General features: G+C 37.5%; 1 protein-coding gene across 2 annotated transcripts in view; it reads right to left on the minus strand.

Moving 5' to 3' along the window:
• The window catches only part of RNGTT (RNA guanylyltransferase and 5'-phosphatase), a 187,121-nt gene extending 166,659 nt beyond the window's left edge, over nucleotides 1–20,462 (minus strand). For both annotated transcript variants that reach the window (XM_009887496.1, XM_009887497.1), the window contains exons 1-5: nucleotides 20,358–20,462; nucleotides 14,475–14,578; nucleotides 14,260–14,348; nucleotides 10,563–10,638; nucleotides 6,305–6,554 (exon numbers count right to left, since the gene is read on the minus strand). In XM_009887496.1, the coding sequence (XP_009885798.1) occupies nucleotides 6,305–6,554; nucleotides 10,563–10,638; nucleotides 14,260–14,348; nucleotides 14,475–14,578; nucleotides 20,358–20,444 (606 nt within the window). In that variant the 5' untranslated portion in view covers nucleotides 20,445–20,462. The remainder of the gene's footprint in view (nucleotides 1–6,304; nucleotides 6,555–10,562; nucleotides 10,639–14,259; nucleotides 14,349–14,474; nucleotides 14,579–20,357) is intronic.
• Between the last annotated feature and the right edge of the window lie 290 nt (nucleotides 20,463–20,752).

Raw genomic sequence — 20,752 nt, forward strand, 5'->3', positions numbered from 1 at the left:
TCAAATAAATTCTCAATGCAGACTAAGAAGATCAAAGCATGAAGTTTCCACCTGTTGAGCTATGAATCCCGCAAATGAAGATACAACTATTTCGTGTCTGTTCTCTAAAATGCTCGAAACTTGCCTTAACAAATCTAGCTGCACATGACTGATGAAAGGAGCCTTTCTGCTCCCTTCCCTTTCCACACACTGACACACTCATCTGTTCTACTCTTCAGCAAGTCTAGGAATTAATTTGGCAAAAAAAACATCATAAATTAGTAATTTTCTGCCAAAGTAGTATTCTAAACTAGCTCACCATAGGATGAGTCTGCACTAGTGCCAGCACAAGGGAAGCAGAAGGAACACAAGGACTGCCGGGAAAGCAGGGCCACAGCTTTCAGTACAGCCTGCATTTAGTTAAGATTGGCTCAGCTGCATCACCAAATCATATTCTGAGGACAGAACACCCTAAAGAAATAAGCTAGTTTATAACCTTAATTATCTCAAGCTCCACAGACTTTCGGTGCATCACTTATCCCATATTATTTATGTGGGCACCAGCAGGTGCAACAGCACATAGGTGAATGGGCGAGGGACACAGACACTACACATGCCTGGCCAGCATGTTGTCTGAATTCCAAGTAAGTGGTTAAGAGCACCACAAAATAAGGGAAGATGGTTGTGCCTTCCTTCTCAGAATAATGGCAGACTGCGACAGCACCATAACCGTTAAGATTAAAGCAAAAGACAGGCAACAGGAAAGATTTTCCAGAAAAGAAAAAGTCAGAAACACGGAACTGGTGCCGGCCATTTGAAAGTCTCTCTTGCAGATTATCTGATTAAGAGAGTTATGCACATACAGAACTGTTTTGGAGCCACTAATGTCAGAGCATGTAGTTGTTGTGGTTTGGCCTCAGCAGGCAACAAAGAACCACACAGCCGCTCACTCCACTCCCACAGCCGTGGGGAAAAAAAAAAAAAAAAACACAAACCAAAAGGGCAAAACTCGTGGGTTAAAATAGTGCAATTTAACAGAACAGCAAAAGGGAAGATGAAAACAAAACGATAACGGCAATAAAGAGATATGAAGACGCGATTACAGTACCACCGTGCAGCGCACCAACTGGACCCGCACCGCCACAGCCCACCCCCAAGTGGCGACTGCTCTCCCCTCCCCGGCTACAGCCTCTTATAGCCCGGGCATGGGTCCCGTGGGATGGAATGCCTGCCCCCTGCCGGCTCCTTCGGGAAATTAACCCCATCCCTGCCGCAACCAGGACACATGCTCTTTTGAAACCTGCCCTCTGCAGCATTTTATTAGTAGTATCGCAAGAATGATGGTCTAAGCAATTTAGAAAATTCTCCATATGGTTAAAAAGGTAAAAAGTTAGAATGAGTTATTAAAAATTACAAAACATTAGCTTCTCGTTACATAGAAATTATGCATCCTGATTTGGTTCTAGTAACTTTGCTTAGTTAGTTACTTTATTGTAACAGCTTTTAATTGTTTATTGATTTTAAACACCTGACCAAACATAACAGGTTCCCTTGCACAGGCAGCACGTGCTTGATGTACATAATTACATACATATATATATATGATTATGTTGGGGGGGCAATTTTGAAAGAATTAAGGAAACAAGTACATCTTATAATGTGATAAACAAGCCAAGCTTTTGTGTTTTCATACAGGCTTCTCCATTCCCCTGATTAGGCACCTTGTAATCCCTCTCTGTAGTGCTGTCAAGTTGAAAGAAGAGGACTGGGGAGAGCCAGGAACAAAGCAAAGTCCTGAGGACATAGGATGAAGAGGAAGTTGTACAAACAGTAAAGGCAGAGAATATTTCACTTGATTACCACGACCTAAGAATATAATCAACTCAGTTATCCAGTGACTTCAATCAGCACGCTAATTTAAGAAGCGCTATAGCCATACACACACCAGAAGAGGCTTTCACAGAATAAGGTCGGGCCTCAAGTATACTCACTAGCTAAGGCACAGCGCTATGAAAACAAGGTGAGTCACTTGGGTATCCGTGCTTGGCTAACTCAGTGTTCCAGGTTTCATGAGGACATTTCCTTGGATAAGGTGCCAACACCAAGCCAGATTCACACAATTTCTGCATCGTTGTTGAGCTAACAACCTCCCGCAGAAACAGGATACTGGAGAACACAGTGCAGGGATGCTAGAGCACTTAGCTCAGCAGGAGTCCTTCAGGTCCTCAGCACTGCCACTAAGCCAAGAGTTATAAGCCCTAATAGATGCAAGGTAACTACATGCACTTAGTACCTACACTCTGCGCAACCTTCACGCCATCTGTGCTAATCAAGCTCTCCTCACCGTCCCCCTCCACCCATCATTTCAGCTGAAGGAAAAGTGGCAATGTGAATCATCTTGTGTTGGTTCAGATCCCAAACACCATCTAGAGGAGTGGGTGGGTGGAAATAACCTCAACCACACACCTCCCTGACCCTAGCGGCTATCACCAGGCCTGGGTGATAGCCACCTTCAGCTACTCAAACTTCACCGAGTGCCAATATGCCTTCCAGAGGACAAGAAACATTCCAAAACATATCAAGTAGAAAGAGCGTCTGTATCTTCTAAGAGAGGAAGGGAGAGCCAAGGAGTTACACTGATCAGCTTAGATTTAATACCTAGAAATACAGGATCAAATCACAAGTACTGCCTCTAGGTATTTACAAGCGAAAAAGATGCAACAAATCGTACTGACTGACACTCAGTAACAGTGGTGTTCAATTAATCATTTGGTTTTGGTGGTGAAACAGCCTTCATAGAATTGGGAGAAGCAAGAAATATCAAGTCTTTTGATGCTGACTTTTGTCTTGCCTTGTCTTTTGTTTGCTTGTCTTGTTCTCACAGAGGAACACAAAAAACATGGGGTAGATGTAACTTCTATAAAAGAGAAAAGCAACCCGTTTCAAAACCAGATTCAGAGGAGTCAGTGTTTCACTAACAAAATGGATGAATATACTGAGGAGGATCTGTGGAGTCCAGTTTAGGTATAAGAGAATTAGTTTATTTTCCTTAAATTTCCTCATGGCATATTCTTATTTTTGTGACTTATTTTAGTAACAAGGATACAGACTGTGACGGTAGCTTAAGAATTCAAGTTATCCTTAAGAATGGGCTGGAAAAAGCACTGTGCAATTCAGTATAACCAAAGTTCTACTCTTAATAAGGAATAAGCAATTATATAAACACACACTGGTATATAACCAGAGGAAAAAGATAGGGAGGCAGTAAGAGACCAAAAGCTGAATTAGTATTATTCTGTCCTGTAAAAGCAATTATATTGAGACACATAAACAGAGGTATTAGCCTTAAGACACTTGAAATTAATTCCTCCCTATTAACTACTAAGATGGCCTCAACTAGAGGATTGAGTTCAATTATGGGCACCACAGTCTCAGAAAAACATGGGACAACATGACGGAATATAAAGAATGACAAGAATGATCAGAAATATAAAAAAATATGGACTATAGGGAAAAAGTGAACAAATTGGCATTTAACATGGAAAAGGAGAAGGCTGAAAGGAAATGACACCAGTATTCAAGTACACAAACTGCTGCTGCAAAATCAGAAAATAGTATTTTTCCCATATCCACCAAGACACATCCATGGGCAGAATAATAAGTATAGGGGTTAAACTTTGGGGAAAAAAAAGTAGGTTAGACAGAGAAAAACAAAGTCACTAATGGCTAGAATCAAAGTACTCTGATAGTTAAATAATAACTTTTCTCGCTGTGTCAACCACGAAGTTTAGTGGTTTCCCTCTTGGAGATAACCGCAAGACACATGCACTCAAAATCATGAAGAAAATCATTAACAGCTACCATCTCTTCCAGATTGTTTGAGATGTAACCACCCATTTTAGAAGCACTACATATTACACCCTGTACTGCCTGTGAAATACGCAGCTTACATCGGACTAGAACAGATGGCACTCCTTAATAAACAGTAAAAGATCCGGTTGACCCGTGAAAAGTTTGAAGGTTCTGACTCAGATTTATAACTTTTTGTCCTATTTGCAAAATCAAGTATTTTTTTCCTGATGATTTTTTTTTTTCCTGAGGTGAGATTTTAAGTGTCAGCTAATAACGTGCTTTGATGTTAGAATCATTATGGCACGCACTGACAAAGTCAAAATGTGTTTGGATTTCCTGTGTAGCATCCGAGGCTGTAGCAAACAGACTTGCTGCATGTCAACTACACTCACATGATAACAAAGGAAACTTTAATGGCATTACACTCGAACTGTTCCCACAGTTTCTGTAGCATAGAAAAGAAAGGCTGCCAAGACCTTTTGACATTAAAATACGGAATTTTTAGTGAAAGATGCTGCAGTGAAGTTTCTCACGTCCAGGAGAGAATTTCTGAAATGGATAACATGCTAATTTCACTTTGCAGGCTAGCTGGCCACTTGCTTCTGACTATGCATTGTTTGAGCAAGATGCCTGGGAGATGTTTCCTCCTCTATGCCTAAGCTTTTCTTCTGTCCCCACAAAGATTTGGGTCAAAATGAAAACATTTCAGAACACCTCTATTGCACCAGCCACCTCTAGTTTTACACTGACTACCCCTAGGTTTTCAGAAGATGAGTCATATTAGAATGCTGAAAACATCTGCTGCAGGAAATCAGCTGTAATGCTGAAAATTTAGTCCTTCAGACAGTAAATTAAGAAAATCTGAGGAAGAGGTATTTACCTGATAATCATTCCCCCTGTAGATCGCATATTTACAAGGAATCACAAACAGATTGTATCCATCTCTACTCAGTTAAGAAGCAGTCCAATCTGCCAGCCAAGAACCATGGTAAAGAATTCTCCCCGTTCCTCCTCTTCATGTCAAAGAATGATCCTCCAGAGCTGCAAAACTGAATTATACGAATATGCATATTAACTAGATGATTATTTCTTTCATTAATTATCTAACTCATAATAAACTTTTAGTTATTAATATGCTTATTCGTATAATTTAGCTTCCAGCTTTCAAAAAACCATGTTGGCAGTTAAGAAAAAGACTGGGAAGCCAGTGTCATGATTCCTGTGAAATAGACCAGTTCAGTTTTATACTTGCTGAAAAAAAGGCCAACATTGGACCTCACCATCACACCTCATTTGCTAATGCCTCAAAAGGCAAGTTAAAAAAAAAAAAAAAAAAAAACACAACCAACATAGTTTTGAGGTACTGGCCCAAAGAAATTTTTTTAGATATCAATGTTTTAATGCAAGGCTAATGGAGGTAGCAGCCATATCCCTGAATATATTTCTACTATGGATTTTTACAGTGAAGACAATTTTTTGTTTCAGCCGATGGATTATTTTAAAGTTTTCAGAGTTTATCTTGCTTCTTCATATTCCTTTCAGGCTAATTTCTTCCATACTTCACCTGTAAACCATGTTGAACAGCTGCAATAACAACAAAATGTGTTTTTGCAGCATATTTCATATGAGGACTTCCAAGTGTTTGCAAACAAACACACACCTCAGCACACAAGTAAAATAATTCAGTATTATGCAAGAATAACTGAATCTATTTTTCCACTCAGCAATATTCTCCCCTACTTTATCCTCAAATAAAAAAAAGTTAGGAATTTGGAGAAAACTGAGCCATTACTCTTCAGACAACACAAGTATATTCTTTGTATTTGAGTATTAGTTCCATACTATAGTAACTACAGTAACTTATTTCATCAGAATTAAGAAGATTTATGTCAAAATAATCAGAGTGAGTGCTCAGCCATATTTCTTATCATTACTCAGTTTAAACAGCTTTGAACAAAATATAATTTCACAGCTGCCTTGGGGTTTAAGCTCATCTTATGTTTTGCTAACCCAATTCTCAATCTTTCAAAATTTTCAAAAGTAAGAATATTCACCAAAATGAACACTGAATTCAAAAAACACTGGATTTCATCCACATGACTACAAAACCAAATAAAAACTGTTTACACACCTCCTCCATAACACTTCCCCCTAAAGAAAAATTAAAAAGCGCTTTCCTTCTCAATTCAACCTTAAAAAAAAAAAAATGTTACATTAGAAAAATTTTAAGTCATTGTAACAACTGGAATAGTTGAGGTGATGAACATTAAAGTTCAAGGTTCATACAGGAAACACAAGAGTTTGCAATGTATCTACTTGTTTTTACCGGTTCAAGACAATACTCATTCGCCAGAGCACTGACACTCATATTGTGTATTATATAGTATTATGTACGTATTATGTAGTAACTGATAACTATGAGTTTATGAAATTAAGTTTAAAATTAGAATATAAAGTTCTTAATCAAAAATACCAGTTTTAGACGTTCTTTTCTCCTCTTGCCAAAGGAAGAGCTTGATGATCCAGGTTCTGATTCTTGGCCTCCTGTTTTACCATTATCATCCTCTTCCTCCTCATCTTCATCAAAGCACCATTCTGGTAGCTCAGGTGGCGATGGTGCATCATCTTCATCTCCATAACGACGAAATAATTCCTTCAAATAGTCACCTTTATAAATACCTGGTGGTCTAGCCTGAGCAAAAGTAGCCACAGCAGCCTCAATACTGTCAAATAAAAATTGAAGATTACTCTGGATGCTTAATTTACATGTTTTAGTCATGTTATGCCTTAACAAATACAAGGTTTATTTGGACTAAAAGTTTTTTAAAAATTGCAAACTGGTAATTGCAAAAACATTCATCATATTTGAAGCATCATGCCTTGGCAACAGTTGCTCTTGCACAAGATTCTGCATAATTAATGTAGGCACTGCATATGTTCTCAGAAGTAACTGTAGTTTGCACTGCTTCGTCTCCTTATTGTAGCTAATAGTGGTCTGCTGGTCACCTAGGTAAAATTTTTATTATTGATACAGAAAAGGAATAGGTGACACGTAGGTAAGTACTTAAAGACTGAATGAGACAAAATAGACCAAAGAAAAAGACTAACATACTCAATGAAATAAAAATGAAGCGTTGAAATTCAATTATGGCTACATTTTTCCCCCTAGGAATTATCTTTCCTTTCACTAGAGGTTTTGCCATCACACTGAGTAAAAGCATCCCAGTCTTTTGAAATTACTTCTCTTTCCGGAAGTTTCTCATAAAAAAAATGCAATTCAGAAGCCTTTTAGTATGCAGCTAACACTTAAAGTACTTTAATAAACTGGAGGCTGGATCACAAAAAAATCAGCAACCAAAACTAACAGTCATGCACCTTTACTAGCCCACTGGAAAGCAATGCAAACTATACAACAGCGAGCACAGCACAAGGGTTTTATTGTTGCTATTTTCATAGATCCTATAAAAATGTTTAACAGAAAGCACTGGACATAATTCTGTCTTAAATTTATCATGGCTGCATAGAGCAGTAATGCTCCACAGATCAACTTTTAGAAATCTTGCTAAATAAAAGAGGAGAAATCACAAAAGGTACATGTCCCCATAAGGCTTCTGGACAAGCACATATCTTAAAGCTGGAACAAAAGTACATATTACATGCTGTGAAAAGAATTTTTTTTTTTTCAGATAAGACAATAGCCTGCCACTGGCACAAGGAAAACATAGCTAAAATAGAAAAAATAATTTAAATACATAAGGCATTTTTGTCTGCTCTATACAGTATAGGAAGGAGCCTGAAAACTTTGGGGCAAATTTCCCAGAATAGACAGAAACACTGCCTAAGAGCCAGTAAGTTTGGTTCTCTCCTCTGATCTTTGGTAACAGCAGAAAACAAAACATTTTCATCAGTGAGATTATCAGACGGGTGGTCATCAGATCTCAGAAACGACAGTTTAGGAATCTGAGTTATGTAGAAGGATCTTTCTTCCTCATTCAGTTTTCTAAGACTCCTAATTTCTTCTTCACAAGACATTTTTCATTTTGATATATTTTCTAAATTGTTTCACATCTTCTGTAATCAGTGCCATTGAAAGGCCAAAACAAAGCAAAAGGGATGGGTCCTGAAAGATGCTCAAATTTGTCTCTGATGGTATTAGAAGAACTCTATACTATTCTGGAATAGATGGCAATGAAAGCCAAAAGAGGCAGCACAGATTTCAAGCAGAGAAACCTAGCTGAAAGAAAACATAATTTTGGAAGTTCTAGAAACATAAGGATCTCTGGGAAAAATGTGAAAAAGAGAATCAAGTAAGGTTTCTGATCACCAGCTGGAGAGCTTTCAGTCTGGATGACCTTTCTTTAAACTAACTATAAAATATATCTCAGTATTCACAATACATCAGCAGCACTCCTGTATCATATGCTTAAGGAATGAATATGGATGGATTTTTCCACCAGGAAAATCTTATTTCCTCATCAGCAGTAACAGTGCCTTATTTTAAAGAATGATACAGCAAATTGGATTTACCTTGATACAATGCTTAGCACTAACTACCACCTTGCCAAAATTCATTCTTTTGATGTGGATGTTTTTGCCTACCAGGTGATATCTGGGTGTTCTGTTAAAATAATCTGACAGAGATGAAAACTGATACAATTGACTACCTAAATAAAAATAAAAAAAAGGACACGGCTGTTAAGTTTTAAGGCTTTTCCCACAGAGGTTTGAAAATACAGACAGGCTACATAGAAGCAGAAGTTTCACATAGAATCAAGTGCACTTCCTATTCAGAACAAAGGACCAATTCCGAGTCTAATTATTGCACGCTGCTTTTAAATGGTTAGATTAATAGCATACAAATTTGCAAGTTCATAGGAACACTAGAATCATACTACAAAGATATCTGTACCTGTGTATACTTCCTCTACTCAGCTAAGATTCTGTCAAGATTCAGCCATCCACTACTGACAGTGTTCTGCCTCCATTACTCCAATGTCTTTATTACACAGAATGGTCAGGGTTGGAAGGGACCTCTGGAGATCATCTAGTCCAACCCCCCTGCCAGAACAGGGGCACCTACAACAGGTTGCACAGGACAGCATCCAGGCGGGTTTTGAATACGTCCAGAGTGGGAGACTCCAAAACCTCTCTGGGCAGCCTGTTCCAGGGCTTCACTACCCTCAAAGTAAAGAAGTTCCTCCTCATGTTAAGATGGAAGTTTCTGCCCGTCACCTCTTGTCCTATCACAGGGCACCACTGAAAAAAGACTGTTCCCATCCCCCTGGCACCCTCCCTTTAAGTATTTGTAAGCATTAAAAAGATCTCCCCTCAATCTTCTTTTCTCTAGACTAAAGAGACCTGAGTCCCTCAGTCTTTCCTCGTGTGAGAGATGTTCTAATCCCCTAAACATCTTTGTAGACCTTTGCTGGACTCTCTATAGCAGATCCCTGTCTTTCTTGAACTGGGGAGCCCAGAACTGGATGCAGTACTCCAGATGTGGCCTCACCAGGGCAGAGTAGAGGGGGAGGATGACCTCCCTCGACCTGCTGGCCACACTCTTCTTGATGCACCCCAGGATGCCATTCGCCTTCTTGGCCACCAGGGCACATTGCTGGCTCATGGTCATCCTGTTGTCCACCAGGACTCCCAGGTTTCTTTCCACAGAGCTGCTCTCCAGGAGGTCAGCCCCCAACCTGTACTGATGCATGGGGTTATTCCTTCAGATGCAGTACCCTACACTTGCCCTTGTTGAATTTCATAAGGTTTCTCTCTGTCCAACTCTCCAGCCTGTCCAGGTCACGCTGTATGGCGGGAACGGCTTCTGGCGTGTCAGCCACTCCTCCTAGGTTTGTGTCATATTCCAAGTTTAGTAACAGACAACAATGATCTAGTTCTTTGTAAACAGCTTGCACACACTTGCTAAGCACCAAATAAACTGTATGTCCAGTCATAAAAAAAGGCAGCAACAGGAGTAGAATTTTCTTCACTTAAAGGACAACAGAAGAAATATCATCAGAACACTTAAGGGGCTTGTTAAGAAACATGCCTTGCATGGGACCCTGTCAGCAAGGATATAGTGTTTTGTGAATACTACTGAACATGCAAAAGTCATGCCCACCAGCATGGTACAGGCAATTATTTTTTTTTTTTTTACACTGATGTTTTTTAAAAAAGATCACTACTCTTTATGAAGAACATTTTTAAATCACAAAAAAAACAGGTGACTCTGTGCAGAAGCATACTGTAGACTTTAGTCAAACAACAAGCTGGAAACAAGGACTTTGTCTCCCCCCGACCCTTCAGAAGCAAGGATGTCACTCTGCTGTTGCTCTAGCTCATCTCTTCAGAACTCAAGAAACCAAAAGAGCGTACATGCAAACCTACATGAAAAAAAGTAAGAGAAATAATCTTTCAGGCATCTCTGAACTCTATATTCTTACCCAAAATGTGGGACATGTCACAGGGAAGAGACACAATACAATAAAAGCCCACACACAGCAGGTACAGCTGACTTTTGACCTACTGGACCTGGAAAGCTTGACAGAGACAGGCTACACTACCAGGGGATGATATGAATAATGTTAATATAGGTTGCTCAGTCAAGATTAGTAGGCGGTTTTTAAAATAACAAACAGTGAATACATTAGGATAGCTGTCAGGACAATGAGTGAAACATACTGAAGATCCTTTGGTCACTCTCCACAGATCCCTAGGAATTAACATTCACTTACCTCCAGTCCAACTTCTCGACCAAAAAGGCACAGATCAGAAATCCAGTTCTATTGAAACCATGTGTGCAATGGACACCTAGACAAGACAAGAAAAGGACATAATCATTTGCAAGTAGTTTTAATAAACATGCTTTAGATTCACAAAAGTGTTTGTGGATCCTTCTACCTTCATCAATAACATTAAAGAGCTATCTCCTTTCCTATCAAGGCAGCTCAGACCACATAAGGCACATAAGCCTGAAAAGCAATTTATTATATTCTTGCCACAAATTATTCGCAACAAGCGTATAAGATACTTCAGTTTATCACAACTCAAGAGCACTAACTTTAATGCAGCTGACATATGGCTAGCACAGATAAGATTCAAATTATTTTTTATGACTGCTCAAATGCTAACCAGAAGACAATACAATCAATACAATCAAACTCAATAATTGTGCTTTTAGTGGATTCAACAAGCATTACATTCATTTCACACCATCAGGCATAAAAAACATATCCAGATCACCCTACCTCAAACTTGAAAGCAGTGTCAATAGATCACAATTCTATTTCAAATGTGCTATTACCATGCTGAGACCACTTACCAATTTTGAAAAAAAAACAAAACAAAACAAAAAAAAACCTACAAAGAAAACTATACAACAGTATAATCACCTTGAATTACTTATCTTTTTGATGTAAAAAAAAAGAATTAAGACTGTAGCCTCTATTTTACTGAATTCATCCCTCAGTGAAAGGAGGGGAAGAGTCAAATCCATTGGAACTTTTTTTTTTTCCTCTCAAGACAACAGCACCATCTAGTGATAAACAAACCAGTCTAAAAATTTGTGCTATTAAAAAGGTGAAGGATTCAGACAAGATGTTGCCTCTTCCTCATACTGCATTTTAAATCATAAATATCACAGTATTAAAGTTTCCACTAACTCCAAGCACAGTTATTCTTAATATTAATCAGTTATGACCATGAAGCAAGTCACTTAATCTTTTATTCATTTCCTTATTTCTCTACCAAAGTTAGTAAAACAAGTTTAGCAACAACTCACTTGATGCTTATTCAGACAAAATGTGAACATCTATCTTTTTTTCTATACACACCTCTAGACTGCAAGAATTTATTTTTTTTTACTGGAGGTCCAAAAATGCATACAAAAAGTACACTCATATAAACCAGAAACTTTATATGGGTAAATAGATACACGTATCAACTGTATCAGGGTTGGGTTTTCTGCCTACCCCCCAAGCTTCCCTTCTTAACAAAGCAAGGCAAAAAATACTACAAATTTACTGGATTCATCCAGTCTACCCATTTAATAATATTAAAAACTGTGTAACATGCATAAAATGAAATGAATTTTAGTTTCCTTATAGAATCTGTTCCCAGCAATCATTTCTCCTTTGTTTTCTGCTTAAGCAAAATTTTTGCATTTTGTTTCCTTAAAGTTGGCAGGCATACTCCAGTCCTTCAAATTGCAAAAATAAAGTTTCTATTCTATATTGTTCTAGGAGGCATGAATAGGAAATTTTGTTCACTTATGAGTCACATTTCAGTCTATGATTTTATCTAATCTTGACACTGGAAATAAAATTGCACTCAATTGCTATCAATAAGCCCTGCGGCTGTTATTGCTGCTGCTAGAAGGTTAAGTCAATAATTTTATACACATGACAAAGATAAGAAGCATCTCAGCAATGAGATCGACGGCTTGGAAGGGAAAGATCACATGGGGTACAGTACTATCACCGCTGCAGACTGCTTTCAGTCTCCTCCACGCCAGTCCCTCTGATGATCTGTCAGAGGAAACAAGTGTCCAGAACCAGAAACAACTTTTCAGTAACTCATGGAAGGGAAACGAAAAATCCCAACATTTCTCTTTCACTATGAAAGTCTAAACCACAGGTTATGTAAAAGCTTAATCAACACATCGTTTCACCTCTATGCAATAAAAGTCAGTTAGAGTCAAGAAGAAAATAATCTAAATAACGGAAGAACATTCAAAATTCATAGAAGTCAAAAATTAGTGACTCAACATTAAAAATGGCATTTTAAAAGCCATTTTAAAGTTCTGGTGCAAGTTCTGAAATATTGCTGATGACTGATACCACTGACTAAAAATGGCATTTTAAAAGTTGAAATATCAGTTAAATGGGTCTGCTATTTATAGGATAATCCATGCTACCCATGTTCCATATAAATTGCTGACCATAACAATATTTCAAGTTCTGAAATATTGTTGGAGAACCAAGTGGAAGAACCACTAAATGAGAGTGAGAAATAAGGAACTGCTAAATGAGAGTGAGTGAGATCAGTCATCGACAATATTTCAAGTTCTGGTGCAAGTTCTCAAATATTGCTGATGACTGATACCACTGACTCTCATTTAGCAGTTCCTCATTTTTCATATCATATACTTGTGTTACAGTTTAGTGAAGAAAACACGTCTCAAATTAAAATTGCATTCTATGTGAAATAGAGAAATAAGTAAGTACCTAAGAGAAAATTATGTGAAAAAGCGCGTGCCCAAATTAAATCTCCCAAGCACTGGAAAAAAAAAAAATATTCTCAGTGGTATCATGTGACAGGACAGGAAGTAATGGATACAAACTGAAATACAATAAATTTTGTTTAAATGTAAGAAAAATAACCCAAGTGTATATTGTAAGGGTGAGCAAACACTGGAAGAGGTTGCAGGAGATGCTGTGGAGATGGTCAAAACCCAAACAGGCAGAGTCCTGAGCAAGCTGCTTTGGCTGGCCCTGCTCTAAGTAAGCACAGCTCAGTAGATAATTTCCACAGGTTCCTTCCAACAACTAAAACTATTGCACAATTCTATGATTCTGTATGAATCCTAAACTGTATGAACATACCAGTTTAGTCTACCAAGCTCTTACCAGTGACACCAACACAAACAACTGTTCCATACACTCTTAAGTCACACAGACACTCAGATTCAGGAAGATTGCAGAATTATCATCAACACCTCTTCTGACTCTGGAAACTCAGCTGCAAAGTAATTTCTTGTCTCTGACAGTTTGCAGATGGAGTTGAACATTAATATGCTTAACAGAAATCAGAATGAAATAGTTTTAACTAAAGCCACCCAAATTAAACTGAGAACCTATTTTTCTCTGGGTAAAAAAAAAAAACCCAAACAAAAAAAACCATCCTTAAGAACATTCAAATATTCACTGTGAGACAGTACACCACAAGAAAAACAGCCTAGTATCTACTACCAGTTTCCAGCAATTAATCAGCTGCTTTGTGAGATTTGCTAAAGAATCTCTGATCATTCACTTATCAAATATGGCTTCAAGTAAAAGCCAGACCATCAAATGCCAAAACAATATTTAGCCAATACATAACCTGTATTTGTATCAGCAGAAGTTACAAAAACACAATGCAAGTATCATGTATTTGTAGACAGTTCTTAAGCCTGAATATTTTTGCACACTAAGTGAATAGCTGTAATCAAACTGATGGATGCAGAAACATAGTAGTATACTAGTTCCTGTAAAAAAACAGAAACATACCAGTTTCTGGAGTAAAAGCAATCAAATCTATACAGGCATAGGCACTGTACTGAGGAATTCCTTTGCTTAGACTTTTAAGAATAAGAGACTGTAGTTATGAATAAATATAAAACAAATTAACAGTAAAAACTAATGATGGATGTAAAATAGATATAAGAAGACATACCTATAAGCTCTGAGGGATTCTTATCACTGAAGTGTTCACATACACGGATAAATGTCTCCGTATTTTCAGGTGTAGGGCACTCACCATGCCTGAAAGAGACAGGAACACACAGGTTAGGAGACAGCTGGGGGAAAGGGAAGAGAAAAAAAGATTAATTACTTCAGTGTGATCTTTCAAATTAAAAGCTAAATACTAACAAAGTGCAGACAACTTACCCTTTACACTGGAGCTTTATATATTTAATCCCCTCTTTCTCTATATCATTCCTATCATAGAATCTAGTGGTGTTGGTCAAGTCTACCAGTAAACCCATTTTAACCTAAAAAAAAACCAAAACAAAACAAGAAATAAAAAAACCCTTATATATGTGGTTCAAATATCAGTGCATAAATACTAAATGTCTAATAACATCCGAAGTAAAAGCAATAGCAGGCCAAAGTTGCAAGTTTAAAAATTCTTAAATATTGCATTTCTTCATAAAATCTATATAAATTTGATTTTACCACCATCACAGTCATCTGTGTTTCTTTGTGAAAGCTGGTGTCTGAATTAACACTAGCCATCAATTCAAAAATTTGTTTGCTCCCACTATTGTTTCTAAATAAGAAAAACCTGATAACAGCAGGAAAGAATCTGATAAAGAATCATTTTAACATGTTAAAAGACAAATAAGGTAGAATTGGGTACTTCTATGCTTTAAGTTAGTAAACACTGGCACAGAGCAAATACCATAAGAAAAATTAACTACTGAGACTTATACACAAGTATACTCTCAGAAATAACTCTTAATTTACCCATCCATTAAATCAGGCTGCAAAACAAACAAACACATTTTGAAGTTTAAAACAAAAATTCCCTTAAATTCCTAGAAACATTTTATTCAAAGCTGAAATGTGAAAAAACTTGAAATCTTCAAAGACGCTGTCAGTAATTAAGGTGGTAGTTTCAGCCACCCAGACGTGAGGCTGTACCTCAGTTCAGGCTGCCTTGCCCATTCGACGCTAATGCCTCCCCTTGTGCGGGAACTTACTTTATTAGTGTTTGGGTTTTATAGCTGTAAAATAGGTCTTTCAAAGCAGCCTCGTGGAAGTTACTGTTTTTAAGAAGCAAGATGGAAAGGAGAAATTCCACTGGGTGGCATCCAACACACAGAGAACATCAGTGAAGTGTATCCTACTGATCCTTGATCCAAACAAAATTTCCATCAGCAATACACCTCCCAGTAGCACCGTGCAAAACCAGCTCACTAATACACCTGTGTACTGAAAGCATTCCTGGTTTCCTGCCTTATAAATGCGAGTAATTGATTTTGATCAAAACGCTGAATGTCACGCATTCACCATGAAACCAGATGTCTTTTTAAAAGGCATTTTAAGGACGGTAGTTAAGCAATATCCTTGTTCCATAGCGCTGCCTTTTTTAAAAATACATCAATAGTGCACTTAAAAATACATTAACACCAAAGCATGTTACGCATGCAAAAACATAGAACAACACTGCATCTTCAATACATCTAGAAGTCCAGCACATACTCATATAAACAGGATTTTGATCAGGTTTTATTTACCTTACGGTCAACAGACTGGAAATAATGTAGCAGCACAGTTGAAAGAATTACAAATTAAAATGCTGTTTACAGACAATTCAGAAAAGATAAATTCCAGTTATTACTGGAATACAGTTCAGAAACAGCTGCTTCACATGGATATGTTGTTCAGTAGTCCCCAAAGGCAAATTTCCAATTATCTACAAAGGTAGTTAGTTATCCATGGTATTCAAGGGTCTGATGATATACTTTTATAATACTTTTATTTATTTATCAGATATTAAAAAGCATCATAATGTTATGTCAGCAGCACTAAGCATTTGTAGTGTAACATCCAAATCAGTTCTGAGTTCCTCCTTGTTTACTTCGTCTATTTTATTCAGAATGCTTTATTTACTTTTATTACAGTGTTTTGCAGAAATGCAAGCTACTTCAGCAGGGGTCCACCTGAAAACAACGTTACATTATCTGAAACTTCAAATATTTAGTGTCAACCAAGATGCTAAACGTACAAACTGACAGCATACTAGCCAGTGAGTAATTTTGTAGGAAGTATATAAAAGGCAATTAATTCAATGATTACTTTCATCCCCCTCCATTCACAATAGCATTTAGCAAATATCTCAAAGACTACTTAATTCACAAGTAAGACCACATAAAATTTCCAGGTGCTACACACTGTAGGTCCATAACACTACGACACCAACATAAACCAGTTCAAAATAACTGTTCAGAGGAGAATGACACATTCCCACACCAGTACTTCTAGGTGATTGTAAAAGGACAACATGCTAGGATAGAAAAGTACATCTAAAATGAGCTAGTTCTATGAAAAATATTTACGTATTTTTCTACTGTTCCACACAAGGAATGGCTCCATGGAGGGAATCCAGAGAATATCTTCCAGTAACATGCCATGCCCCCAAAAAAGCATAAGAATCTGCCTTTGTGTTCTGCATCCTATCAAGAGCATGGTTAGGAGTTAGCAAGACAACTGATAGGAGAATCAGGTGTGTTCTCACCAGAGAACTCGAGACTACGAAGCCACATAAATGGCCCCCTAACTACCCTCCTCCCCAACTTCTACATAGCTCAGTTTGATAACCTATTCTTTTATGTACAATATGGGGTTAGGTGTAACACTTCCAAGACGTCCTCAGCTAAGGGGGAAAAAAAACTATTTTCAAAATGAGATTAAAATTATATTTTCATTAAATCAAAGTAAAGGGGTTTGCATTCACTTCTAGTCTAGTAAGAAAGAAGACATTCCAAAATGTGAATTACTCTTGAAAAAAATGCTGTATCATCTGATAGTCTGGAGAAAGGGAAAAAGAACCATAGGGAAAACAACCTTTAATAAAAGCATGAAGACACATTAAAAGGTAACACTGTTTCATGTATCAAATTGTTAAAGGAGCGCTAAAAGAAGAAATGCAAGTGATTTGCAGAACATAGTTTCGCATCCTCCCATCCAAAGGTAGGAGACAGAAAATTCCATTTTAGTGTTGAAAATTCAAAGCCAATTCTCAACCCCACTGTTCTCAAATACCAGCAGCTTCAACTGCTCCCACCAGAAGCCTCCAAACTCCTCCAAACTCCTGCTGCAATGAAGAATTATCATTGAGAAGATCCATGCAAGCATAAAAATTAATTTTATGTCAAAGCTTTCAAGCCTGAAAAATACTCACATGCTTTTCCCCTCAACTTTTAGAAATTACTCTTTCGAACATACTCATTTACAGATTTCAGTCTCCTGACTGACATGTAAAATCCAGAACACTAAAACATAATTTTCAGACCCAAAGTGTCACCAACTGTTTGGGATGTTGCATTTCATAGAATCATAGAATGATTAGAGTTGGAAGGGACCTTAAAGATCATCTAGTTCCAACACCCCTGCCACGGGCAGGGACACCTCCCACTAGACCAGGTTGCTCAAAGCCCCATCCAGCCTGGCCTTGAACACTTCCAGGGATGGGGCATCCACAACTTCCCTGAGCAACCTGTTCCAGTGTCTCACCACCCTCACAGTAAAGAATTTCTTCCTAATATCTAATCTAAATCTACCACCTTTCAGTTTAAAACCATTACCCCTTTTCCTATCACTACACTCCCTGATAGAGAGACCCTCCCCAGCTTTCCTGTAGGCCCCCTTTAGATACTGGAAGGCTTCTATAACGTTTCCCCAGAGTCTTCTCTTCTCCAGGCTGAACAGCCCCAACTCGCTCAGCCTGTCTGCGTAGGAGAGGTGCTCCAGTCCTCTGATCATCTTCGTAGCCCCCATCTGGACTCATTCCAACAGGTCCATGTCCTTCTCATGTTGGTTCTGAGTAAGTCTCTGAAGTTCTCTATAACTGTTGTATAATCACCAGATTTTGGTTATAGTAGAAGTAGAACGTTAGAGCACTGTGTTCTGAAACTTGTAACCATAGAGCCCTCACTAGGTAATTATTGTTCTCTATCAAGGAACAAGTAGAACCCAGACGAAACAACAAAGAATAGAATAGGTAAGTTTTATTTGAGTCTAGTAACTATAGAAACCTGTTATGCACCAGTGATGCTGCTTAGAAACCCCCCTTACCCTTCCCATCTTGATTTAAATATCAAGAACCAAATCAATAGATATTAATAGAAATAACCATTGATTATTTGGATATGGGTATTGATAGTAATATATATATAATCAAGGGACCAATCAACGAAAATTAAACCCATAATATGCATTTGGTAACTAAGTATGACCTGAACTAACTGTTGAACAACGTAGCTTTGAAGTACCTGTCAAGAAAGTGACAAGTTGTAGGCCTCATTAGTAAACTGAGAAAATCTTCTGGAGGTTCCAAGATTAAAGCGGGGGGGGGCAAGACTCTGCGACCAAGCTGAGCATGCGCAAGGATTGGGTTCAACCAGTGGACACAGCAAGGAAGACTATGGATGACCACCAGTGTACCTGAAGGCACATGCATCATGGACATTTACATATATTAATGATTTCTTGGAAATCCTGTGAATATGTTAATTATTTCTCGGAAATGTGATGAATATTTATATTTTGATTGTATATAATTTTCGTAGTGGAGCAACTCAGTACGCACACTAGGTGGAGTGATCCCCTGTGCATCCGGCACCATAAAAAAGAAGTGCCTGCTTTCTAAACTTAAATTAAGTCTTAGAAAGTTTGTTTCTGCCTCTTTCGGTAACATAACTTCAAAATATATGCAGAATTTTAAATTACTTTAAACCATGAATAAGATTGGTTTTGGAAAATTTCTAGGTATGTCTATTAAAGCCAATCAGTCTCAAAAACAACATAATGTATAAAAGAGGAACTCAAGTAGAATTTAGATACATAGATCCAAGAATTCAAACAAGAAAAATCCTACCAGTTCAAGCACCTGGAAACAGGCACATATGCTTCACTGACAGTACTGTCATATCACATTAGCTCACAGGTACACCTCCATCACTGCTACACCAAGTAGCTCACCATCTACTTCATATCTAAGCTCAAATAAGATTCATAAAATGAAGATTTCCACATTTTAGTCACCTGATTCTTCTTATGTTTAGGCTCTGATATAGTTAAAAAAGCTCAGAGTTATTTTAAATTAGATCAACTGAAAAAAAGAAAAAAACACTAAAAAAATGTCTCTAGCGTGTTAGTTTTATAAAACATACAGTCAAAAACAAAGGGTGCTAACCTTCTATATAACAGTTTAATAAACAGATTATAACAATTAAGTTGTAGGTCTGGTTTTGCCTGGGAGGTTCAAAATCCCATTTCCCACATCTCCAGATGCACTGGACTGGGCACAGCATTTCACAGACCTCTACACTACATGAAAGGATGGAAAGGTCCTGTTTCCCACCTTTAATGTCAAAGCTGTGCTACAGTGCAGAACAACATGAAAATTGAAGTAGACAGACAGAAATGTGCTAAACAGAGAATGAAGAAATAAGCCAGAAGCAGAACTCCCTGTCCCAATGATAAAGGCATTCACTCACCTTCTTGGGTCTCGATCCATGCTCCTAATTTTTTTTTTTTCTATTTGTGCATATTTTTTTTCCCAATAAGAAGTTACTGCATAAAATCCATAAATTGTTTTCTTCCATCCTTGGATATGACTAGTTAGATACCACAACGCATTCAAGGCATCAAAAGGAGAAACGCTTTTTAAATGCTTTCACTCCTATAAGCAAAATTGCAGCTTAACATATCCATACACAAGAGTCATTTGTAAAACTACAACTCAGACTATCTGAATTTTGACAATGACATCTCTCCAAGATGCAACAGTAATAACAGAGAAGAGTGAGATTCTTGTTGCTAATACAGTGAATGAGCTGCAGGATTTTGCACAATTCTTGCCTATAAAGTACTTTTGGAAATTTATGAGTTGCAGAGAAAACCTGAAAATGTAAAAAAGAATACTCTGTACAGATGTCTCAAAGGAAGCTGCCAACCACCTTTTTTCTTAAATCTGAAAAGCAGAATGTGAATAAACATTAACAATGAAAGTAATGTTTTAATTAATAGAAAATTTAACCTTACCTTTAGACTTTTTAAGTAGTTGGATAACATACTCGGATGAAAGCGATTTTCTTCAGCAACCTGATCATCATATCTTGGTCCTAACATGGTCTTCAAAGGTAAAAATTTCCCTATGAAAGATAATCAAATTTTGCAGTATTTTACGTATACTCATGTGTATGTACACTTACAACTTAGTGATTTCAAAGTAACATGCTGAGCAGATTTAGAGGTTCACCTTCAATGAAAAATAATCGCAGGGAAAGTATGAATAATAGTTGAGTTGGAATATTTTTTAGTTATGAGTTCTCAGAATTCATGAATAGGTTTAGAAGAAATACAGGTCAGCTCATCTAAAACAAAGTAATTTAACATTTTCAGCTAGCTTTTAGTATTATTTAAGCTGCAGAGCTACA

Source organism: Charadrius vociferus, unplaced genomic scaffold (genome assembly GCF_000708025.1).
Source record: "Charadrius vociferus isolate BGI_N301 unplaced genomic scaffold, ASM70802v2 scaffold185, whole genome shotgun sequence".
NCBI lineage: Eukaryota > Metazoa > Chordata > Aves > Charadriiformes > Charadriidae > Charadrius > Charadrius vociferus.